At 38.0% G+C, this 26,248-nt stretch overlaps 1 protein-coding gene across 2 annotated transcripts; it reads left to right on the top strand.

Moving 5' to 3' along the window:
• Positions 1 to 25,663, top strand: LOC100893690. 2 transcript variants are annotated; one of them, XM_011676496.2, is made up of 9 exons: positions 1 to 262; positions 8,918 to 9,056; positions 19,531 to 19,618; positions 20,197 to 20,828; positions 22,035 to 22,224; positions 22,731 to 22,946; positions 23,265 to 23,437; positions 23,832 to 24,031; positions 24,532 to 25,663. In XM_011676496.2, exons 2-9 carry the CDS (start codon positions 8,927 to 8,929, stop codon positions 25,339 to 25,341), a joined length of 2,439 nt encoding a protein of 812 aa, XP_011674798.1. In that variant the 5' UTR covers positions 1 to 262; positions 8,918 to 8,926; the 3' UTR covers positions 25,342 to 25,663. The 2 variants fall into 2 exon arrangements, with proteins under 2 accessions (XP_011674798.1, XP_011674797.1); XM_011676495.2 differs by lacking the exon at positions 1 to 262 and having other exon boundaries at positions 8,829 to 9,056.
• The last annotated feature ends 585 nt before the right edge of the window (positions 25,664 to 26,248 follow it).

The raw sequence follows: 26,248 nt of genomic DNA, 5'->3' as shown, positions 1-26,248 counted from the left end.
TAGCTCCCAGCCTCTCTTTCAAGTACCTTGGAGTCCACATTCAACTGCTCGAGTCGACAAGATATCAATCCTCTGGAGTTGTTTGCTCGTAGGCCTGCCAACAACACGCCAGAATTTGTAGGAATAGTTTGATATAAAGAGATTGAAGCGCCATTACTTTGTAGTATAAAGCTATAGACGCTTTGGAATATTAACAGCGTTACCTCAACATTCTTCCTTTTTTGGGAGTTCAGATATTACTCAAAAGGAGGAAAAAGAAGAGGTAAGTTGTGTTATCCTTTGTTATGAGCAACGAGAGTTGATTGTCTTCTATACTCTACAGACTACCTTGTTGGGTAAAAACAAAATAACATGAAGAAAAAAAACTCTGCGAAAAAAATATACAGTAGTTGGTTACAAAATGAAAATAGGGCCTACTTTTTACTCATGTTTATTTTCTTTTCGGAATATTTTGATATAAAGAAGAGATGAGGCGCCATTATTGTGTAGTAGAGACTGAGCATTCGATTCGTTGGAATATTAACAGAAGTAACATTTTCGTTTTATTGTTGTACCATAATATCTTAACCGAGATTGAGCAGCATCCCCCCCCCCCCCCATTATACTAAATACATTATTGCTGTGTTGCTCAACTTTTTTAAGAACAGTTGTTGCGCGGTTAACGTTACCGTGAAATTAAATGCATAATTTTTCATCTCAGAAATAAAAAGTTGATAAAAATGTTTTCTTGAAGAAGTGGATAATTCGGTGACGGAGGAGAAAATAGGAAGTTTGATGATGGAAGCATAAACAATGACCGAAAATGATACTTTGAAGATCAGTTAAGTTCTGCTTTTTCTACTGGTTGATATTCAAATAGTGTACGTTAAAACAATTGTTTATTATATGAAAATGATTAACTTCATTTTCACTGCTTTAAAGAAACATTTTGAGCATGAATGTTTTGAAACGAGAATAAATCAAAATGACACGCTCTTGATAATCCACCTTCTATTTCTATATATGGGGTTTTACGACGGTTCTTTTATTATGTTCTTTCGTTTCGGACTTGATAATGCCACTTTAGTGCTTTACTAAGAGGAGCGTTTTTTTTTTTATTGAAAATGTACACTTTCATATAAATATTAAAATGAACTTTTACATTTTATCTCGCAATAATGCTTGATCTAACATTCTTTTTCTCAAATAATGCTTTCACTGAGATAGCCGTATATTAGCCTTCTTTGTATTGTGTGCAATCTGACAATATGTTTTTTTTTCTCCAGATTTTTTTTAGGGGGGCATTTTGTTTTTCTCCCTAGATCTGCCTTTGAAAAATCAGTGCAATGAACAAATCTCATAAGACAGTGTTAAGGTAGGGTGGAGAAATCTGAATCTAGTTATTGATTATTAGTTTTGCCATCGGAGGTTGAAAACAAGGTCGTGTATGGCAAACAGAGTGTACATTGCAAAGGTCACTCGTTGCCATGGTGACGTACTATGCTCACTGAATTTCTCATTTACAGACTGATATTTCGAGAAGATATAAGGGGCGGAAGGATGGCCGCAAATGTTTTAGTTGTCGGAAATACAATGGTTGTTTAAGAAGAGACTAAGATGGTGTGCGTACCTCTATTTTTCTCTTTCATTTCTTTTTGTTGGGGGGGGGGGGGGCTCAAAAGAATGTAATTTTGATTCGCGACAAGAACTTGCAGCCCAATTTCAAAGGTATATCCGTCTAAAGTTCGTGTCTTTCCTTCCAAACAAACATGAATGTCAAAATAAACTTCAAATCTTGGGTATTCCAAACAAGACCCTTGGAATGTTAACAGACCAGCAGGACTCCTTGCAATTGTTAGTATTATTCTAAAATCAAAGACCATAATACAGAACACAGATGTAGATGCTCAAACGTGCTTGCTTTTAAAATATTAGTTCAAACCTTTTGATGTTTAGTTCAAATGTCTAATTTATCTGGGGGTCCCCTTGATCATCTTCTCAGAGTCTTAGTTTTGAGGATTGCCTTGAATTGAAACAGCTTGTTTCCTGCGAAGGTTCAAGTCATAGGGCGAACATGACAAAGAAGATAGGAGTTTGCAAATATTCCTAAAAATTTGTTGTAGATATCTTGGGCTTTCATGGTTGTCAAACATTTCGCCCCTATTCATACAATCATGAATATACATAATGCATGATTGTATATTCATTTATTTGTCATAACCATGAGTTGAATTTCACACGCAAGAACTAAAAAAAGATTCCCACTTAATATTTGGTGCGATGGAACAATATGAATTGACATTTGAAATACAACAAATTGTTCGCTCCTTCTTCTCATACGATTTTGATAAATTCAATGATCTGCTGTACTGAAAAACGGTCATTATTAGTGCATGATTACTGAAAGTTTTAATTATGAGCAATTCAGTCATTTGACTGCTAATGCAAATATTTTCGAGCCGGTAGTGTTTTACCTCAAGTAAACCCTTTACTCCAAATCAACATAGCATTACTAAAACATTCAAATAACAATGGGGCTGACAAAACTTGGTACAATTAATTTCAAATGTTAGAATTAGAATGATTAATTATACCATTAATCGCATTGCCAGTTTTCACATAAAGACCCGTAGTCATTCATAATTCTCAGTTATTGTACAAATCACAATGCAGTTTTGATGACTGCGAGGATTTCTAAAAATAAATAAACCATGTCAAGTCATTTCAATGTAAAATAAGACATCTCCGTGGAAGCAGTAGTAATGATATGTCTTCAAAAGATCCGCCTTTAAATGATCATTGTAGCCGACAATAATATTGCACGGTGCCTTTGCTGGTCGGATCATAAATGCCTTTGTCGCTCCGTTCTACCCGCAGTTGGTCAAATATTGACCCGTTCCATCGATCAAGTTCTTTTCTTTAAAGGTTTGTCAACCTATATAAATCAAGCTTCCGTCCCATTGTTTCCTAATTAATCTATTAACTTCCTATCATTCCTATCTTGACAAATACTTGAGCCTGCCTGAAGTATATCTGATCAGGTGGATGGTCTAATGGCCTGTATACTTCATTATTTCTTTGTTCATGATAAGAAAATGATAGGAGAGCAATGACCCATCATAAATTGGAGATTGTGCACACATTGCGTTCGTGTAGTCAATGATTGAGGTTAGCATTTAACTTAATTTATTCTGAGATTTTAAAGGTGTTTAAAAAAATCAGCTAAGCATTGTCATTCTAAATTCAATTAACATTAAAATAACTATTTACCCTGCTACTTGGTATGATCCAAGCCATAAGGCTATGAACTCATGTCGATCATTAGATATATTATATTTGTTGATGTTGTCTGGGTCAAAATATCTAGGGCTTCACATCAGTTTGTAAATACATTTTCTGTACTTCCGTGTTTTTTGTGGTGTTTTTGTTGTTGTTTGGTTTCAGTCTTTCTTTTTATTTGTTCATCCCTCTGAACCCCTCTGTTTCTAATTTCATCTCCCTGGTTCACATTAATGTTCGAATATGGTTTCTATATCTGATGGACCCCCACGGGGAAAAACATTTCCAGAAAAAGATTATCTTCTTTAACAGTCTCAGTTTTGAGATTTCTGCCGGAACAGCTTGCGTACTATCAAGGTTAAAGTCACACAGCGAAAAGGTCGAAAAAGATAAAATTGACAAATGTTCCGTAATTGTTAAATTTGGAAACAACCTAAATTTGTAGTTATGTTGCCGTTTTTTATACTAAGTCAATAAGCTTTGATGGAATTCTACCTAAGTGGATTTTGATTGTGTTTTTCTAACAATTTCAGAGATTTGACGTGACTTTGGATTTATTCATCCACTAATACCAGTTCGATGAGAGCAAAAATATTGGTAATAACCAAGATACAACAATATTAATATTGAGTATGTTTATTTGAAACTAAATTTTTTTTAAATTCAAGTAAAACTTTGGCTGGCAACTTTCATATAATAGTTTTGCTGTTTTTGTTTTGCTTTTCGAAAACTCATATATTTTTGTGATGCAAAGCATGAACAAATAGAAGAAAGGGAAAAGTAAGGAGAAGAAGAAGACGAAGAGGGGGGAAGAGAGAGAACTGCATATCGTGATACCATCGGAGCGTTTGAGAAACTAGAGAACCATTCATGATTTGAATTTCCGCAACCGGAGACGACTTGTGAAACTCCATTTTCGCTTTGAACATTAGTTAATCAAAACCTCGCGCTTTAACTTTATCCTCATAAGAATCTGCAGTGATTATGAAATTAAATGAACAGTTAAACACGCGATCAGAGGAATGCAAGTGGATGATTGAATTTCAAGATTGTGTTCCTTTAAGTGGTGTCGAATGGGTCTTTCTCTCTGGGGTCTTGTTTAATGCTGATCAATCCTGTTTTATCCTCCTTTATAAAGAGAGTATAGAATGTTAACATACTATAACATGATGAAAGCGATGGATCGATTGGGAGATTTTGTTCCTTTAATATACGTTCCGATGTCTCCAGGGTCTCTTCTGATGCTGAACCTTCCACTCTCTCGGTAATTCAAAACCTTCAATTTTTTCTCGTTTTAGAATATTCCAATTTTTAAGATCTAGAATTGAACACGCAATCACAACATGATGAAAGTAAATTGTTGAATTTGGAGATCATGTTCCTTTAAATGCTTGCTCTGATCTCCCCTGAGTCTTGTTCAAAGATAAACTTTTCGCTTTTTAAGCTCTTTAAAACCGCCCGTTAGAATCCCCAGTGATTAAGATATCATAAGATTGAACATTCTGTAACATGACCATGTGACCGGTAACCGGTGAATGATTTAATTGAGAGATCCCTAGGGTCATGTTTAAATGTGATCTTTCGCGTTAACGGCTATCTAAAACCTCCTACCGCCATCATATCCATATTGAATCTCTCTGTGATTATGACATCACGAGAGGCAAGCGAATGATTGACATTTATACCTGGTATATCAGTGTTCTTGTACTTTTAAATGCGCGCTATGATCTCCCCCGGAACTTTCGCTCTATCGGTTATCCAAAGCCCCCCCCCCACCCCCCCCCCCCCCGTATCATAGCTCTATGTGCGAGATGCAAGTGAATAATTGAAAATCGGGAGATCTTATTTCTCTAAATACGCACTCCGACCTCAGCAGTGCCTTGTTATAATACTGGACCTTTCGCTATTTCGTTTTTTTTTTAATCCTCCCGTTTTAAACCGCCATCCTGACCAACATACAAGATACAAGTGAATGATTTAAAATTAAGAAATCATGTTCCTTTAAAATAATGTTCGTTCCGATCTCAGTGCTTGTTTAAAGTTGAACTTTTCCGTCCGTCAGCGAGTGGAACAACTCGGAGTTAAGGCCCTAATTTTGTCTATCTTCTGAGACAGGATTCTTTCAACAGTTCGATTTGCTTACAACGGAGGGACTAGAATAACTCTGATGGATCTAACTGCAAATCAAACTTGGTGTCGAGACCCAGAGCGATGACAGGCGACAGATGTCGATAAATCCGAATTTGGTTTCACCACATGATACCTATCATAGCTACTGGAGTACAAATAGTTATGTCAACGGAAGTCAGGCTCGTTCAGAGGTCAAAAGACATGGAGAGCCGAAATAGTTCCCTCTCAAAGAGTTTGTATGTGAGAGCAAACTTTTTGGAGCTCCTTGAAATGACCCATGAGCGGTACGGACGCACTTGTCACAACTCTCTTTTTCAATACGCTATGATTCCTACATTATCAGGTGTCGGTCGGCCTTCCTCCGCTATACGTTTTAAAGATATCAAATTATCGACAGATTTAAAGGTGTGATGTAAATCATGAAAGTATTATCACGATGATGGAAAGGATTTGGGGTTAGGAAGGTTGGTATGTCCAAGGAGTTACTAACTCCTTGGTATGTCTGAGGTTGGAAGTCTTAAGATGTGGTGGGGGTAAAAAAGCAAGTTGTAGGCCTACCATATACATTATGGAATCTTTAATGAATCGATGATTCTAAATTCCTGCGAAGTATAACAATTTAATAGTCGTATTCGTATGTCCAGCTCGCCAGTAGTGATATACAAGAATTCAGTTTTCAATGTTTGATCAATTTGGTCGAACAAATTACGAATGCATTAAAATAATCTTCTCTGATTCTTTATATGCCCCTGATGTCTGGAAAGCTTCCAGATGCTAACCTGACGTAATAAAACAATGTAGGTGGACTCATATCTTACAAATCATAATTAACAAGCCGATTGTACAATTCCGTACCAAAATTGTATGCAAAGTAAGTGCGTAAAAATAAATAGTAAATAAAGAGTAGACACTGTCTTGTAACATAATCGCAACCTTCGAACAAGGTACAGTAATGTATCTCATTGTCGCATTGATGTAAGCAGAAATATTTAAACCATAAACGGTGGCGAAAACCCCACTACATGGAAAGGCAGAATGTAACTGGGCAGTCCAAAATCTTCTTTTCTTTTTTGGGAGAAGGGGGGGGGGGGATGGGTTACGCCAGCTCTATCCTATGCTGGATATGACGGCATGATTACCATGTAAGATCTATGGTAATTATAAATCAATGAAATTGACTTTTGACTGTTTACATTTTATTTAATTTGACTGATTGATCTTCAACATTCGTTGCTTCGTTATTTTGATTGACCATACTAAATCTTTCTGTGATAATGATGTTACGAGATGCAAGCAACAAAATCTTAAAAATCGGGAGATCTGGTTCTGTTCTCCTGGATTTTTTTGCTTAATGTTATACCTTTCGCCCTGTCGTTTATTCATGAGGTTACTTGTCCGTTTTCCCGAAGGTTCATAGTTCAAAAAGTTCGTAATGCCGAAAATGAAGAAAAAAATTAATAATTCCGAAAATGACGGAATTAGGCACCTTCCGATTAAAGAATTTCATTTGATTTTCGGAATTAATTATGAACCCCCTTTTATGGAAAATTTACGAACCTTCGGATAGCCTCATCGAGTGCTTCCTATTCATAATCACCATTGAAGATTATCAGTCAATGAAATGATTTTGACATTTTGTTGACAGAGTAGCTGATTGATTGATCATCAAACAGTAACTCTTGCTTGACCATTATTGTTTGATGGATTCTTTCCTCTCCCTGACAACCTATCAACAAACATATCCTAATTGTAAACTACTAATCTGACTGTCTTCCATATTACAATACTTTCAGTCATTCAAGCAGAATTGTGACCAATGTGTATTTAGAAAACCAAAGAACATCCATTGTCCAGCATAATATAGACCTACACATGCTACACGACATCCGCACGACATGTTGGCTCCGGTGTCTAAATAATTGTATTTTCTTTCTGATAATAGCCGCGCGTGCCAAACACAAAATGCCTCTGGGATACAAGTGAAAAAGTTCCCGTTCATGCAAATATTCGAGTCAAAGTTGAAGACTGTGAATTGTTTTTTCCCTATTTTATGTATCTATAATTTTCTATGTGATTTCAAAGTCTATTTTGCTATCACGAATGACCCGTACATGCGTTGTTACTATGGCTCACTCTTTGTTCCACTGTTCATATATAGAAGCCTGTTCACCTCTATCTGTTTGTCTTCTTTCGTCGTCACTAGTTCATTTATTTGACGGGAAGGAAAAAAAAACGTGCTAAAAGTAATTTATCAATAATATCAAAAAGACTTTATCAGGTAATGTATGATGGATATGGTGTACGTAAATTTACAATAAAAAGGTTTAGACTAGACCAACTTGTTTCGCTGTACCATCTGGACAAAAATGTCACTTTATGGAAATGTATATTGCAATGCAACAAAATGGCACACATTGACATATCACAACATTGACGGCGTTTTTTCTTCTCTTAAGTGTTTGTCCGATAATATGTCCACGCAACACTACCGCAACAAATCACGCAATACAAACGCCTCAATAAAATGCATTATGAAATCGATACGCATGGTGTGAAAAATACAATAATTAAGATTAACGGGTCGTTAAACTTGTTGGCAATCTTACATTAACCATTTTTTGCCCGATTAATCAAGTTTCACGGTTCAAGATTCAAGTTATTTGTCCCCTTTTCGGATAAATCTCAGACCGGTGTTTTTGAAAGAGCTCAAATTGATCATCCTCAAATCGGCAAAATGTTGTGGGCAAACTTTGTTACCAATTTAGGCCCCATTTTAACCTTGACGGCAAATTCAAAAGTATAAGGGAAATATTATTATTTTACTTCTATCGATGTCTTTTTAACAAGTGACCATTTTCACTATAGTTCTGCATTTATTCATATATTTATTCATTCATTAAGTCTTGTTTAACCTCTCTGGCCTCATCAATGATTGTAGATTGTAGCATTGTTTTACAAGAAGGCACTGTAAATTAACCCAATAAACGATATCAAAAGCATTAACTTTTTTATCATAAAAATAATTTGTATACCCCTTTAAAATGTTCTAAAGACGCCCATGAACATCTAGATCTTGAAGCATAGAATGTAAATAGGTTGCCTTGATTGGACTTCAGTCAAAAGCCAGAAGTTGGGCAAACACACACTGCTGGTTGTTTAATTTATATTCATAATGTGTTGATCTTTATATGAAATGAGTGTTTGTTCTCGATGTGCATGAGGTAGAATAAATAGAGCAGAAAACAAGTTTGTCGTCCGCTTTAAAAGTTTGACAGAAATGTTTGCTCACCGCATGTTCTGATTTTCTGTAATTTTTGGTCCTTTACGATTTTTGTAATAATAAAGGCTCGTTCAGATGTGACGAGGCAAAACCGTTGCGGGGTTTGTAGAAGAAGAAGAAGAAGAAGAGGAAGAAGAAGAAGAAGAAAAGGAAGAAGAAGAAGAAGAAGGCATGTTAGGCAGTACGATAGGGCATTGCAATCGCCCTTGACTCTTTCTGATCCTGTTTACCCCCTTTCTCTTTGGTCAGGTCGGTGTGATGGCGCACAACTATGACAAGGTGGTTGCTCTGATCTCGAAGGATCCCCAAGACAGGGACGGTCGGGAGGTTGATCTCCTTATACCATGGTTCCAGAACATGAGTGGACTCTTCAAAGCACAGAAGACAGGTTGTTTGATTGTTTGTTTGTTTTTATTTCTGTAAATACATAAAAACACATAATTAAAATCAGGCGCGTACGCAGGGGGGGGGGGGGTGTTTAGGGGGTTAAACCCCCCCCCCCCCCCCCCCTTTGGCATTTTTATGTGTATAAACCCCTTAAAACCCCCCCCCCCCCTTTGGTTTTTTTTTTTTTTTTTTTTTTTTTTAATAATAATAATTAAAAAAAAAAATTATTCCCATGGCTGACCTAAAAAAGATGACCCTACCCCCACCCCAACGAAGCAAAATGTCAATTTTCAAATTTTAAGACCAAAAAAAAAAAGTGTCCTTCCCCCCCCCCCCCCCCCCCCCCCGACCCCCCCCCCCCCCCCCCCGATGCGAAATTTCGGCCCGATTTCAAAATTTTAAACCTCCCCCCCCCCCCCCTTGAAAAAATCCTGCGTACGCGCCTGATTAAAATACATAACGGTGATTCAAGTTTCAAATACGGCAGATTTCATTTCAGCTGTAATGACAGAGAACCGTTGTTCTTCCATGGGGCCCTTGTGCGGTATCCATGTCCTTTGGGAAGGCATGAATCTGTATTTGCCACTTTCTACCCAGGCTAGGTAGATGGATACTAGGTAGAAAGATATTCCTTTTATGCTTTGCGCCGGGCGATTATGATTGCATGGCTCTCAGGAAGAACCGTTTCAATATTGATGCGGCTATTGATGAAGATAATTATCGTTTACTTTTCTGGCCAAGAGCACGAATTCACACAATATACACTGGGCAGCATAAGTATGGGGGAGTGGACAAATACTGTAATGTGATGAAAGAAAAGAAGAAGAAAAAGAGAGAAAGGCGAGGATAGAGGGAGCACAATGAGAAAAGACGGTAATACGCCCCTTTTAAACCCTCAATTCACTCTGTATAGCCTAATTCTCTGGCATTTCGTCTTCCTGATATTTCCCGTGTTGCACCGTATGTTTAATATACAGTACTAAATATCCGTTACATTTGCAAGGTTGACTAAACAAAAGAATAATGAAGAAGGTATAAGAAAAAGATAAAAAGGGAAAAGGAGGAGAAGAAGAGGATGAAGAAGAAGGAGGAGGATAAGTATAAAATGAATAATAAGAAGGAAAAGAAGGTAAAAGTTTGTTAGCATCAGTCATCCATGCTCCCTACTTCAATCAACATTTAGTACATGATAAGAATAAATGAAAACAAAATCACTAACATAAATACATTAGCCCGTATGTCAAGCACAGTTTGTTTTAACATGATTAAACAGGAATGTAAACTCCAGTTATTTAGGGGCACACTTTTCTTATGAAACGTTTTTTGTTTTATAAATCTTAAATGCAAACTATGATGCATAAACACATATCATAATAGTCCCACATCATGTTTGGACTTCGATTACTGATAATTATTTAGGTTAAGGAGCATTAGCAAAGTGCATGTTTACTTTTCAAGCAAACATTGATATTATTTGAACATTTGTAAATCATAAACATGTCGTGGTCAAATTGAACGCTTTCAAAGTTGCCGTTTGCTCAAAATCCATGCTCGTATTTTAAGGGGCCCTTGAAATTCCTGGAACTTTCTACAGTCTTATAAGTAGGCCTTCGGATGTGCCCGTATGTTAACTTTCTTGTTTTTTAATTTTGGGAGCCAGTGAAAATGGCACTTCATTATGGTTGACTGAAATGCTATTTGTCATTTTGTTTAAAACCACCATAATAAGACTTATATGGGCATCTCGCTGCCGTGTTATTCGGGCACCTCGATTCCCGAATACGAGATAATAAATGCCTGGATATTGGAATTGTCAAAATGCATGGGGGACGGAGCCGGGGAGGGGGGGGGGGCTGCAACCCGTCAGCTCCACGGCTTGTACTCCTATGGCATTGTTCATCTATTACCATAGAGCATATTTTTAATGTTTAGAATGAATTTGATAGAGTACACAGAGTCTATTTATGAAGAATGTGCCACTGATCGTATGTTAAAGTTCAAAAGAAGTTCAGAATGTACAGTTAATGGATACTACATATTGACATTGCTGTGCAAATGTGTTTCGGAATATTTGATGAAAGCTACCGTGCCAAATAGTGTTTCGTTCCTATAACGTTTCATATTAATGTTTCAATTGATATCTTGTTTCATTATGAAAGCCTATTATGTACCCAACGCCGCAAGCGATAGAAACTGAGACGGAGACGAGAAGTTGATCTCCTACTTGGCACTTGATGTATCGGCGGATAAGGACGGGGGAAGGGGCACAACCGACCTTTACCCACCTTTTTTAAAACACAAGTGCCGTATCTTTAATACCTCCCCCCCCCCCCCCCCATTGTGTTGCGTTCTTGTGGTTCCTTTTAAAACTTTAAGACCCAAAAGGAACCTTTAAACCGTGAAAACCTTTTTGTTTGCTTACGAGAGATTTGTCGGCTTCCACCCCCCCCCCCCCATTGACAGAATTCTTGATCCGCCCTTTTATGATAATTTAAGATCATATTTTCTTCTGACCTTGAGGAATATATCATATCTTCCCACTCCTCGTCCAGATAAAGCCAGATTCATTTATCGAGGGACTTTGGAAGAAGAGAGAAATGAAGAATATCATTTTCTCCATGAACGGTAACATCTGTTGCAAATTCACGGGAGTGTGATTTCGACATCTAGACATAAATCTATAAGATGAGATTACGAGATTGTGTTTGATATGAAGATGATCATATAGGGAGATTGTACGAGACCTGCTCCGGTTGCCTTTGCCTCGCTTTCAATTTCTAACACTGCCCGACCATTATATTGGACAACTGCCCCCTCGACTACCATCCTATACTCCTACCCTTCGACAACTGCCCCTACCGTATAAAGCTTACTGTCAAATACATTCGGACAATGAATACCCCGAAATAGCCCGTGGGACAATGAACCTCTACAGACTAATCTGATGGGATTTGGTTTTGTTTTGTTTTGTTTTATTTTCAAAATTCAAATACATACAAGAATACACTTTACAGTAAAATACAAACCAAGAATTAAAAACGGCTAGAAAGCTCTATTTAGAGCCATTATTAAAACGGCTCTGTTCTTCCTAAAGGTCAAGGGGTAACTTGGGAGGAGATATACCTTTGGTTTATAAAAGGGTTGTTGTTTTCATCGGGATGAAATTGTCCGAGATGTACTTGCGGGGGGTGTTAAGGGTAGTTGTCTGGAACTTTGGTCTAGGGGGTGTCGCAAGGACGAAAAGATACACAGTTTACATTATTGAGCGTAATATTCAAGAGGTGTTTTAAAGCTAAAAGTGTAAGCTATTTGTTAAAAGAACAGACGCTTTTTGCGAGACTGATAACTTACGAAACCGACGGCCTGTGAGACCGACAATCCTAAAAAGGAACTCAGAAGGTCCGCGAGAGTGGCCGGACGGTCGTTTCGGCTAGCATTTGGTCTCGTGGGTCGTCGATCTCGAGAACCTTCACGTAACTTGTCAGCAAGTCCAACAGAGTCGGTCTCGTGGGCCGTTTTCATAGTAGCCTGTTGGTCTCGAGAACCGTCGGTTAACATTAAAAGAACTGACGGTTTACCCCCAAAGTTCTAGCAGGTTTATGCGCAACTGCCTATTTTGTTTAGAAATCATACTAATTATTTGGTTGGACAAACAACTGCATATTACATTTCTTTGTGTATAATTGTATATATGTGTTTATACAAAATTTAGTAATATTCCGTCATATGAAATAATAAGATCTCTTTTGAAGATGGTTTACTATATACAATCTTTCGGGGGCATCGCCCTCCCTCCCTCCCTTTAATTTACAGTTATCTATTTTCAAGTATCATGCAATATGAAGACCGCTCGATATAATTGAAACTCATTATTTTATGCTCATTATAATCAGCTCTTATTCTCTATTATGATCACACCACTAAGGCTAAAATCAGCCTATTATACATCCTTCATTCATTAAACAGATTATTTCGATCCTTTTCCTAATTTGGGGTGCATCTTTTAAAGATTTGCAGTGTAATCAACACAACTTTTCCAAACGGAGAACTGCCATTTAATACATTTTGCCTCTTTTCTGTTTGCTAATAGTTTCATTAGGAGGCGCGATAGCTCAGTTGGTAGAGCAGTGGTCTCGTAATCCGGCGACCCGGGTTCGAAACCAAGGCGATGCGCTAGTGCCATTTGGCACCTCATTACCAGGTCTCTCGGAGAGGACCTAAAGCTGTCAGTTGCTTACTAACAAGCATTTATGCTTTCTTAGCAGTCAGGTAAAATAACCACCACTACACTACTTCTTTCGAGCTGGTAACAGAGAATCTGCCTAGTTTCGGTTTGCCAACAAAATAAAAGCACTTACCAAGCTTTTTCCAATATATTTTATTTAAAATAAGAAGTTGAAGTTAGTGGTATCATTCAGAGCAGGTGACATGAGCTATAAAAGAATGTATCTTTGCTTGTATTCGTGACATTGGTCACGTCTCGGCTCTCTGTCCCACAAAAAAGAAAGATAAAGTATCGCGGATTAGTGACCTGAATATTTCACGAAAAATATGAAGTTTTTGAGTGTCACGCCGAAGCATGAAACAAAAGAGAAGGAGAAAAGATTTATAATGCATTTTATTCGCAACAAAGAGGAGAAAAGGGCAAATTTTGGTGGAAAAATATTGGAAATATTTAGTTGTCCCACAGGTAAGTTGACGAAGAGTCTCGAATTCCCAGGTTTGTAAGCCGATCCGGGTCTCTCGGGTGTCGAGCCTGGTTAGCTTTGGATCACAGACTGGTTTACCTAATCTCATCTAATCCTATCTAATCCCACAGACATGCCGTCTCAAGCCATGATGTCGAATCGACGACATGCATGAACAAAATTCATGTCAACATTTGGGGGGTATTTTTTTTTTTTTTTTTTTTTTTTTTTTTTGGGGGGGGGGGGTGTTATAGTGGAGTCTTTAAACAAGTACGGTGTAGGCGTGATGGCTCAGTGGTAGATGATTGGTTTCGTATGACCGGGAGGTCCCGGATTCGAAACCACATCGATGCGCTGGTATACCCTTTGGTGAATTATTAATCCGCAATTACGAAGTCCTTCTGATGGGAATCAGCCGTATAGACTAGGTGGGTGTTTAAAAAGCATATGCTAGTTAGCTAGTACATGCTTTCTTAGTAGTAAACTAAATACCAATTTCAAACTCAATTTTATTTGTGAGCATGCCTCAAAGAAACGGCTGGATGATTGGTAAACTGATTGTTGGATTATTTCGTCAATATCACCAACATCATAACCATTACCATCTTCGTCATCATCTTCGTTGTCGATATCATCACCATCCTTACCGTAACCCCCCGTCATCCTCCTCCTCCTCCTCCTCCTCATCATCATCATCAAGATCCTCGTAACCATCACCACACCACCACCACCAGTCCACCACCATCGTCATCATCATCATTTTCTCCATCTTTGCTTTCATCACAGATTAACTCATTAAAGGCCTATCAAATTCCGTCTGACACAATCTGTCACATACACTATGTCGAAGTGGCGACATACATGAGACAATTTATGTTGATATTCGCTTGACGTTCAGTGAGATATGGAAACAAATATACCAATGATGGATCCTAAACTCATTTGGGATATAATCAATTGAAATGGATACTGCACGCGAGCTTATGGGATAAAGATCATGGTGATGATATTATCGCCATTGTCATCAGGTGTATCGAAATGTGATGCCAGAAACTGATCGCATTTCTCTGTTTGTACTCAATTGGAATGAACAATAAAAGCTAAATGCTATTTTTTATTACACGCGACTTTCGGTACTTTTACTTTGCTATATTCAATCCGAGGTATTGTATTCAAATTTAAGGTGGTGTGCATTTCAAAATAAAGTATCAATATCTTTCTTGGGTATATACCTTAATAGCTACAACCTGTTCCCAGTGTGGTGCAATTCGTAAATTGCTAATGATTGACATGCCAATTGTAAACTATCACGATTACCATTAACGATGGTGAAATTTCGAAGCATTTTTCAAATTTATCAAAGCTTTCCTTGGCTGAAAATAAAATCGATTGAGATATACTGTAAGACAAAATATATTAAATTTGAATTCACTCACTTGGGTTGACAGTTTTGTTTTTGTTTTGTTTTGTGACAGTAGACTGTCGTTGCAATAATGTTTTGCCCTACAGAGAGGAGGTATAGCATCTTGTTCTAATGTAATTTCTCTTAGTTTCTAAATTGTTACGAGCGAGACAACTAGAGAACATCTTTAATGGTGGAAACCACAAGCAGTGCACTATGCATGAATTTATAGTGTTAAGGTCATTCGTCATGAAAATATATTCCAATTGTACAGCTGTCTGAATAGGACGTGACATTTACCCAAATGTTGCCGTACCGCAGTGATCAAAATTCTCGAGCCTCCGCCTCGTACATGTATGTCGATGTGCATAACACGAGGAGAAAAGGCTAATTGCATTTTGTAAAGTAAAGAGCTATCCATTTCTTTCTTATTCCTGGTAATTTTTGGATTACGTAAATTTGATAGAATCTGGTGGAAAAACACGATGTTTTGAACATGGCTGAATCCTGGAGCGATATAGCGTCTGTTTATTTTAGACTAGTTGAAGTCTACCAGGACGACTTTTCCCAGTAGATGTGTTCTGATGAAAGATGAAGAAGAGTGCAGGGATCACAATGAGATTAACATTAACCCAACTAGCTGTTGATGTACCGACCGCCCCCATCGCACTTCAAACAAAAAAGTAAAGAAAGAGCAACAAAAAACAACACGAGAACATTTTTGCAGGAATTGCTGAAATATGTTAGCAACTCCTGTAAAAATGTTCGGATTGTTGTTTCGGGTAAAACGTGATGAGTAAAAACCATGTACTCCACATTTCGGACCGTTAACAGCTCCATACTAAAAGTCAACGGCGTCTGTAAATGAGCGGGGAAGCTAGGCCGTGCGTGGAGAGGGAATGGCATCGCTGATCATCTTTCTGCCTTTGCTCATCCACACTTCGGTCAAATTAAAGATTTCCTATTTTCTTTAATTCAGTGGGCAAAGTATAATAAATAGTGATTAGAAAATGTTAACGATGATCGAGAATATGACGTCAATGTATATTTCCTAAAGCAACAGGGGCAGATGCTACTTTTTAATCTAACCCGCACCCAACTTCTCATACCACTATCCCTAACTTTAATCTCTACCTTAACCCTAAATGTCTCCATGAACTCAACGCCTGCTAATAACTTTCACGTACGTAGAAATCAGGACTTGATTGGCCGCAATCGTTGCTGTTTTGGGAGGAAATTCGTTTTCTCTGGCCTTTTTAGGTACTTGTCGACAAAAAATTCGACTTTATAACAGTTTTCAGGAAATGTGACAAACGAGGGATCCTTTTTGTGAGCCGTTTTTTTAAACAAACTTTGAAACATACAAACAAACTCGTTGTCGACGTATGCTGCCTAGACACCCCCCCCCCCGCCCCATTTAAAATGTCCTGGCTACGCCCTTGCACACCTTCACGGAAATTCGAGTTCTGGAGTGATGTGAGAGGGCGGAATGTGAAGTGCGTACTTGTCGATTTTACCCCCTTTAGCACGAAATGTTTGTTGATGAACAGGTCGAGTTGCAGACCAACATGAAGTCCAATCCCCTCTGACAATATTTAGGGGCTCCGGTGGAATAATAGCGATGCTTTTAGGGAGAGATTGAGAGGGGTGGGTAGGAGAGAATAGAAAGGAGTGTGGGAGGGAGGGAGAGAGACGAGAAAACAGGGGGGTATAGGTAGAGAGAAAACTAGAATGAGAGATAGAGAAGAGAAGAACAGAGAAGAGAGAAAGAGAGAGAGAGGGGTGAAGATAAGACTTATCGTTCTTATAACCTCAATTAGATGAATTCAATTCAATATTTCGATTTAGAAATTTGTATTTTCTCCTTTCATTAATTTCATTCAAATTTTATTTATATTTATATATATATATATATATATTCCATTAATACTGTATAGATCTATATATTTTTTTAAATCGTATATGTTTGTAGATATTTTATGTATTTACCTATGTATTTGCAATGTATTTGCTGGAATTGAAATAACCGAATTGAACTGAGTAACATTCTAAAAACTAAACCATTAAATCAACATTTAAAAGGTTGAGGAGTTACAACATTTTTATAATCGTAGCTTATTTTAATATTTGAGTATTTAGAGTGAAAAAGAAGCACATCCCCAAAAGAAAGAAAAAAAAACTGATTGCAAGGAGTGGGGGGGGGGGGGGGGTAAATAAAAGGAAACCTCACCCCAAAGAATAAGTGTAGGTATTCTGAAAAAAGAAAGGTTTTTCTACCCTTTGATGTACGATATCCCTCACGAAAATGTACAAGAGATATATAAATGAAGATATTTTTGGCATGATGTGATGCCTTTTAGCATGACATGGGCGCAGCCATTTTCTTGAACATGTGACGTACCATGCACAAAGATTTAGATGTAAAGACTTTTAAAATTAATAACAAAACATTTACTTTTCAATGAGGAAAATCATAGCTGAGAAGATCGAAATTATAGTTGGTGAAAAATATATAACGGGGGAACAATTGTAACTAATTCATTTAAAAATACTAAAATATAGCAGTTGACAAATCTATTTCATTTATGATAAACATTCACCGCATGCAAAAGAGCACCAACATAATGTATGCAATTTACGTTCCGGCAATTGTAGTAAATAGGATAATATCAGGTGAATGGAATGCTTCATCACCACACACACTTGGGAAGGAAGCATCCATAAATTTGAATTCATTTACTTGCTAAACGACTTCACATAGTACGTCACGTTATCAAGAAAATGGCGATGCCTATTTCGTGCTGGAAAACTACATTATTCTTGCTTTATGCTGCTCATACACTTTGGTGGAGAATCTTGTGCAAGAATAAAACAAATCTCTCTCTCAAAAAAGTAAATTTATTTCTTGGGATGAGGTTTCCTTTAAAATCAATTCCAAATTGCACAAATTTGTTTCCTGCATGTTACACATGCCTATTGTGACAAGGATTATGATTATGAACATGATTAAGTTGTTTGCGTTTCTTTACAGCGATCTTTTTTAAATATGTCCATGACTTTTCTTCTTTAAGATGGAATTGAACAAATATTTCTTCACCCATTAGCTCAGCTTCGTTTGCACCTTCATGCCACTCTTAAACATATTTCCTTCCCACAATACATTCACAAAAGATCTACCATCGCCATAGGCACAATCGATAAATATTTACCCTACGTGAAGATCCCAAGTTCAAATGAACACAAGAACAAACATGTAACATAATGTGTGGTACAAATGAAAACGTATATAATGAACGCGAATTGTAAGTGGTGTTCTTGTTTAATATTTACCTTTTTTGTTTACCCTGGTTATGTACACAGCTAGTTATCGTCTTAAAAGAAAGCGCCCTCCCCCTTTACTGGTTTGATCGACGTCTTGATATCATGATTTTTTTTTTTTTTTTTTTTTTTTGGGGGGGGGGGGGTAATTGTTAGTAGCTGTAACCCCATTTACAGTGGCGTAGCCTGAGTCTACCCATTGAGGGGCACTTGAACAAAAGGGGGCTCCGTTCTTAGTCGGGAAATTAAATGTTAATTTACAATTTTACATTTATTGATGAGGGGGCGGTGCGGGGTGATCCAGGCGTCATTATTTCCCCGTCCTTTTCCCCTTCTCCCTTTCCATTTCTCTCTTCTCTCGCTTTTTAAATCTTTAATTTTTTTCACCACTCGATAGGGAGGGGGTGCACGTGCCCCCATGCCAACCTCCAGCCACGCTACTGCTCATTTTTTGTCATCATATTGTTTTTTGTTGTTGTTAGGTTATTATCGTTATCTGTGAAAAGTGAACATTATAACTGTGTTCGTGTGTCGTGACACAAAATACTGTGTTATCTTCTAGGGCAAACCCCGTATGGTTTATTTACTTAAGGAAATATGAAATATTGAAACGTTTAATGAACAGAATGAGGAAATGAATATGAAAACAAAAAAATTGGATGAAATCTAGAGAGAGCTCATTGATGAAGCTATATTAAGCCAGATGATGATTTCAGCCTAGATCAGCCAATACCCCCAAGAAAAACAATTACCCTATATAGTATTAAACGTGTGGCTTCCAACCAAAATAAAATTTCTTTAATACTTCCTGCACAAACATCACAAAACTATGATGAAAACCATTATTCTATATCAATATTTTGAATAAATATTTTGATATCCTGTAACAATTTCATTGTTGAGACGGGCCTTTGTCCGTTTTATGTCAATTATTTATCGTGACAAGTAGTTGAGTAGCAATTTAGTATCAGACCCTTTGACCCTTATCTTACATAATGTTATGAAATAGATACATAACGTAAGTTGTACCACGATTTACATTCTTATTTGTCTTTTTTTTTTGGCAGATGTAGTCAAAGATATCGTGAGAAACTGCGACTTTATATCCGTGCCTACAGATACAGTCATAATCAGACAAGGAGGGAAGGGTGACTGGTAAGTCTCTCTTTTTTTTAATCCATCAAAATAGATTCTTCTTTTTGATGAAAATGTTGCCAGCAAAGGTCTACAAAAAGTAAAGAAAATGAAAGCCAAGATTTATATGATTATATCCGCTTTGGTTAATATGTTTATACAAACCGATACAACGTGGTTAAGATAAGAGAATGACTACGTTCAGGCTTATACTTAAAACGAAAACAAAAAGAAAATAATTTGTGTTTGTAAATATATTTTTTGAATTTAGTAATAATTACGTTTGGTACTACAAACACAAGACTCGTGAGGAGAAATAAGCTTAAGTTAATTATCAATATACCCAAACTAACAAAAATGGTGCTGACTTATTTTCTTTCCCTAAACATTTCCAACCAAAAGTGATTTGTACATATAAATAGAAGTATCATATGTTTATCCCCATTCTTGACTATTCATCGTAATTATCGTTCAGTTTTATTTCGGTAATATCTTATCATTTAATCACAACATCAGAATATGGTATTAAGTTTTATTATTTCTGATTTGCAAACCAAACTTTGATGTCACCTGTATCGGTTTTTGTGATCCATGTGCAGCTTTTACATCATCCTGTCAGGCTCGGTGTCCGTGTTTATCAACCAGGCTTTAGAGGACCAGGACAACGTGTCCAAATCTCCACCGTCCCGGGCCAGGACTAGGAAATCTATACCAAATACTAGACCAAATACTAGACCAAGTACTCGAGTAAGATCACCAGAAAAGGTGCCTCAATCAAAAGATCGTCCGTCGACCGCAAAGCATAGCAAGTCAGCCGAAGACCAACACTCATCGTCATCCAGTGCGAAAAACGCCGGGGAATCCGGCGACAACACCAGAAAGAGCCCAGCGGAGCGGGATGATAAGCGGGCAGACGACAGCAACCGAATTTCTGGCGATGGAATTGGCGGGAAAGCAGACGGTGGTTCGGCGAATGGGATCGAAATCATCATCGACGACGATGCTTCCGAAAGCCAAGCGGATAGCGGATTGTCATCAGATGGAATGCTAGTGGACGAAAATGATAACGATGTCTACAATAATGGAAATGAAAGTGATAATGACGACGACTATGATGACGACTTTGATAGTGACTTCGATTATTCTTCTGATGAAGACAACGAGGATATACTGAAACAGAATACAACCAAGTTGGAAAGGTCACTCTTTGGAGTGCACATCCGTGAATTAGGTTAGTCTGTCTGAAAAAAATATATGCTGAGAGCCAGTAGGACTCTGAGAAAACATGTTTGAAGAGAATTTGATTTCAAAGAGTAGCCCGAACCAAATAAATCATGTGGGAATTTTGCTATGGGAACAAAACATTGTTTTGATGAATTGATATGAATTTCATAGAAATATTGAATAATTCAAGGGTTTTGTGCACTGTAAAAAAGTTGGGCAGATGTTACTGGGTAAATCGAATTTGGGCAAATTTTGTCCGATAATTGGGTTATTTTATCTCAACCATTAACTATATGAAGTTACCTAATGAAAGGTAAAAAAAAAAGTTGGGAAGGTGTTACTTTACAAATCGATGTTGGGCAAATGTGGTCCAATAATTGGGTTATTTTTTACCAACTTTGTAGTTACCGATGATAATCGGGTAATGTTATTGGGCAAATTAAAGTTGGGCCATTTTTGTCCAACAATTAGGTTATTTTCTACCAACCATGTAGTTACTGGTGAAATTATTGAGTAATGTTATTGGGCAAATTAAAGTTGGGGCATTTTTGTCCAACATTTGAGATATTTTCTCCCAACAATTTACTACATGTGTAGTTAACCAATTAAATGTTCAAAATTAGTTGGGCAGATGCTACTGGGCAAACGCAAGTCGGGCAACAAATATGCAACAATAGTGTTCAATTCTTACAGTAGAGGAGTCGTGGTCGAGTGGATATTTCACAGGACTGTGGATCAATAGGTCCGCGGTTCGAGTCCTTCCGCCGCTTTAATGTCCTTTTATATAATATATATATAATATTTTATCCATCTTATTTGATTTAATTTACCCAACAGTTGGTTTGAAAAATAATCGCCCTCATGTTGGGTAAAAATTGGGCAATTTTTCGCTCAATATTTTTTAGAGTGTGGTGAGTGAAAAGGGAGTGTGATATTCAAAAGAGAGAGTGAAATAGGATGGGGTGCGAATTAAAAGATACAGATATACGGTAAATAAAAGAAAGTGGATATACATACTCAAACATATTTGAATGCAAAAGAGATGGGAAGAGTGGGGAGGGGGTGAGAGGCAGAGAGAGAGTAGATAAACGAGGCTGGATTCTCAAGAACCCAGACATATGCTACTCAGATCTAAAAATAATATTCAAGGTCTCAATCCTAATGAAAGTAAACCATCCTTTATTCCCGTTAATGCTCTAATCTGTTAATGCAGAGGCGGGAAAGTGCTTTGGAGAATTGGCCCTCGTCCAGAATAACCCTATCCGGACTGCATCCATCATAGCCAACCAACAGACCAACCTCATCGTCATCAACAGAGAGCTCTACAACCGATGCCTCAAGGCAGCACAGCAACACGAGTTCAACCTCAAGAAGAACTTCGTCAACACCTTCCCTCTTTTCAGGTTAGAAGAGCACTTCTAGTTCACTTCTAACTGGTCCATAGTCAAGTACAAGATTTGTTTTTCAATAGGATATAAAAACGTGTCGTTATTTTACATATTAATAAAATTGCGTTCAGTTGCTTTTACAAGAATTAGATATGGTATTTAAGAGAACGTTCGGTTCTGATGAGCAAAATGTCATTGTGAACAAATTGAACGGTTGATTATGAAGTGAACAATGTGTTTTTATGAGATTTCGGAATCATAGAATCGAAAATAAATTGTAACAATGTTGCTTCGAAATATAGTTCTGAACAGTACTGCACACAAAATTAAGTCATAAACATATGTCATCAATTTTGTCCCAAATTAATCATTATTTTCTAGTAGTTGGTGGGGAATAGTTATGAGGGCATATTGTAAGCGCCCTTTCACGGGGAATTATCGTACAGCAAAGGAAGACCGAGAAAGCTCACGTTTTCCTTCACCGGAACCAAACCTTCTCTTTAAAATGTCTATTCATCTAGGAACTGGACACCACGTCAGCGTAGCGTGATGACCATGAGCTTGACCCGATACCAGTACCAGTATGGCAACACCATGGCCAGGCAAGGAGCGCCTGTCAAGGGACTTCACTTCATCACCCAAGGGAGCGCTAAGGTCTCAACAGACACTGTTCAGCACATAACGCAGTACCCCAAGTTCTGCACAGAGAAAGACGTCCAGTTTGCAAAAGACGTGAAGTAAGTTGGGATGCTGGTAGGGGTGGCCGGGAATGGTTCCTCTGTGATTTAATTGCAATCGTTTATCTGACGTATAGGACTACATCAGCTACTCATACAAAACAAAGCGAGTGCAAAACGAATTTTGTTATTGTGTAATTTTGTTGTTGTTTGCATTCAGTTTTTAAGATGTCACTAAAATGTAGCGTGTCAAAGATAATGTCTTATGCGCAGCTAGCGTTATCAAATTTAGCAAAGTTTAGGTAAGAAAGTGCTTTAAATTTTATCAAGAAAATAAAAGATCAAAGTCTAAAACAGTTTATTTTTGTAAATTTACAGAACAGGAAGAGGAACACGGACCTCCCATCCCGGATCCAGCTCCTGGGAATCGGGAAGCACTCGGCGAGGGGTCCAACACTGCGTCAGACGCAAGGAGACTTATGCCGAGGCGGAGAAAGATTTGAACTACAAGAACACCGACATGTGTGTTATCGGAGCCGGAGACTACATAGGTAATATATTCTTCCTCCACCAAAATAACAAGGGGAAGAAAAAAAGAGAAAAGGAACTTGACTGGAGCTTCGGTTTCCGGCACCGCATTTATGTTATTAAACAAAGCAGATATCGACATTGCTTTTCTCGATCCAGGTATCATTAAATAGGTACCCGGTATGATGCAAACGTAATTTTGGATGATCATCAATCATCTTAAACAAATATAGCCTGGCTGGAATACTCCCCATGGAGTGGAGAATAGACGCATTTCTGCACGAACTCCTGAATCCAATGATCAGGGTAATATTTATAAAAGCACTTCATAAAGACATTGTAAATGAATCAAGAGCTACAGATCCACAATATATGAAGTGATATTACCTTTAAAAAATACCTCTATCTGTTTAACAGGTGACTTTGAGGTTCTGCTGCGGCTACCTACCTACAGCTTCTCTGTCAAGTGCCTTCAAGGTGTGGATACCTTTGAATTGGACCTCAATAACTTTGAGCGGCAGATCGTCAAGAAGAGTCCGACCACGTATGCGTTACTCAAAGAAACGGCAGAAACCAAACTGCGAGCAAGAGTCAAGCGACTAGTCAGGGACCAACAGGTACTATAAGACGTTATCATTTTCGTTTCGATAAGTGAAAAAATAACGATGGGCGAAACGTAGAAACAAACCTCTGGCACATTCTTGCAAAAGACCCATTATGAATCTTTCGAACAAAGAATGAACTTCCGTCGTAAGTGTCCGACAGAATAAACACACCAAATATATATAAAACTCAAAAATTAAATCTTATGACCGTTGTCCTCGATGCTAAAAGCGTTATTTTATGACGTAGAATTGCGTCGGGGATTTGTGTGGTCTTTGACTAGCCATTAGATCGTGACATCGTACATAGAAAAAAGGGATGAATGCGAAATGTACAGTAGAGGAAACTTCAATCGTAACTGTCTGAAAGATATAGTTTTTAAACACCAAAATGAAAATATAAAATACTTTGGCTGTTGTCACTGTCAGTCGTTGATAACTTTCTCTTCAGAATTGGTAACTTCTCATCACCCCACGAAAACTAATTCCCAGATTATTGCTTTCTCATTTGCCAGATCTATATGCCGGTCTTGGAGGCCATGCTGAATCGTCTGCAGATGCTAAACAAACCCAACGGCTGGAAGAGCAAACCCAAATACAAACTCGATGTTGCGTCAACGTCATCCATCGGTAGCGTCAAAGTCGGCGGCGGAGATGAAATCGTCGGAGAATACCGCGAAAAACAACGCCAATTCCTGCGACGCAGACAGCGAGAGAAGCGGCTGGAGGAGAAGCGGAATATTCAGATGGCGCACGCCTTCGGTCTCGGGCTGCAGCTTGAAATGCAGAACATGCCCAACAACATGGTTAACTACGAAGGCATTCCCGATATAGATACGTCGACGATCGAGCGCAAGGCATCCGATATCTTCCCCGACGTTCCCTCCAACGTCAAACTCCGGGTGGATCCAATCACGGGACTGATCCGCTCGACTGAGATACGCGTTCCCCGGAATGTAATTTATCAGAAGAACAACGGGAGTCAGCAGGGCGTCATGAACACCAACGGGCAGCTTGTGGTACCGCGGTCGAAACGGCAACTTCTCAACGCTCTCGAAAACAAGGACAAGACTAACTTAGCTGTACCCAAAGATGAAAGCAAGAAAGACCGACGTTTGAGAAGTCAAACGTTTAGTCCGGGAGTTTACCAGTCAGTTCACCTCAAAACAACGTCTTCGCTCACCAGTCTGAACGCACCCTCGAAGTCGGCTGGCAGACCTTTCTCTGGTAAAAGCTCTAACTCCTCACATCAAGGACATGCTCATGCCTATCGCCCCGTGTCTCGGTTGTCGGATGCGCAAAGGACACATTCCTCCTCGTTTTGAGAAAGGAGAAAAGTGCGGAACACGCGAACCTATTTTAATGATATCCATACCTCATAAGTATATGTTTAAAGATTTGCAATTAGCAGATGTCAGGGGCGTCGTTAAGACATTTGAAAGGGTTGTCAGAACGATTAAATTAGCCACAAACTTTGCAGGTAGAATATATTTGGCAAATAAGTAATGAAATGAATTTGGGATGGTACACAGCTTTAAACATTTGCTAACAAAAGTACCAAGGGTTACAAAACAACCCACATACATAATTATGGATTTGCCGATAGATTTCTTTATCTCTTTTTTTTTTGGGGGGGGGGGGGGAGGGGGAGGTCGGTGGAGGGGTGATAACATCTCCTCTACTAATACCGCTGCCGGATTATCATGAAGATAAGTATGGTAAAAATCAGAGACAAACCTGCCTCATTATAGTATTATTTTCATTTTATGCAGACCCTGTTTTCTGCATGTTATGGTCGCAGTAATAATTCACCCAGTATTGTATCTCGTTCTTAAATTGGATGAGAACCTTATATATTTTGTCTAGTTCCATATTTTGTGGATCGAGGGTTTGAGTACTTCCTTTGGGGTCTATGTTGCAAGTGGTCGTTACCATCTCTAATGAATTATTCACAGTCTCAATGAAAAAATACCTTTAAGTGTGTACATATTCAACTTGCCAAAACTGAAATGAATACTGAAATACATACTGAAATACAATGTTTGTTTTACTTTTTAAATGAATAATTCATAAGTATTAATCAATACAATATCGTCTCTTTATATCGAATTGTAGATGCAAAGGAGATTAGAAGTTCATGACACAAGATCAGCAAATATCTTGATTGAATGGTATTTAAGAATATTCAGAGTGAACATAATATACGATGAAACTTGTTATCTTGCCCCTTAC

Source organism: Strongylocentrotus purpuratus, unplaced genomic scaffold, assembly GCF_000002235.5.
Source record: "Strongylocentrotus purpuratus isolate Spur 01 unplaced genomic scaffold, Spur_5.0 spur5_scaffold_6, whole genome shotgun sequence".
Classification (NCBI taxonomy): domain Eukaryota; kingdom Metazoa; phylum Echinodermata; class Echinoidea; order Camarodonta; family Strongylocentrotidae; genus Strongylocentrotus; species Strongylocentrotus purpuratus.
The sequence above is the reverse complement of the archived record's forward strand: the minus strand, read 5'-3'. Positions and strand labels throughout refer to the sequence as shown.

Bases quoted from the DNA above. Each gene is read 5' to 3' on its own strand.
- LOC100893690 (XM_011676496.2), top strand. From the start codon at position 8,927: ATGGCGCACAACTATGACAAGGTGGTTGCTCTGATCTCGAAGGATCCC. The intron at 20,829-22,034 runs GTTAGTCTGTCT...CTGTTAATGCAG, and splicing joins AGTGCACATCCGTGAATTAG to AGGCGGGAAAGTGCTTTGGA. The intron at 24,032-24,531 runs GTACTATAAGAC...CTCATTTGCCAG, and splicing joins GACTAGTCAGGGACCAACAG to ATCTATATGCCGGTCTTGGA.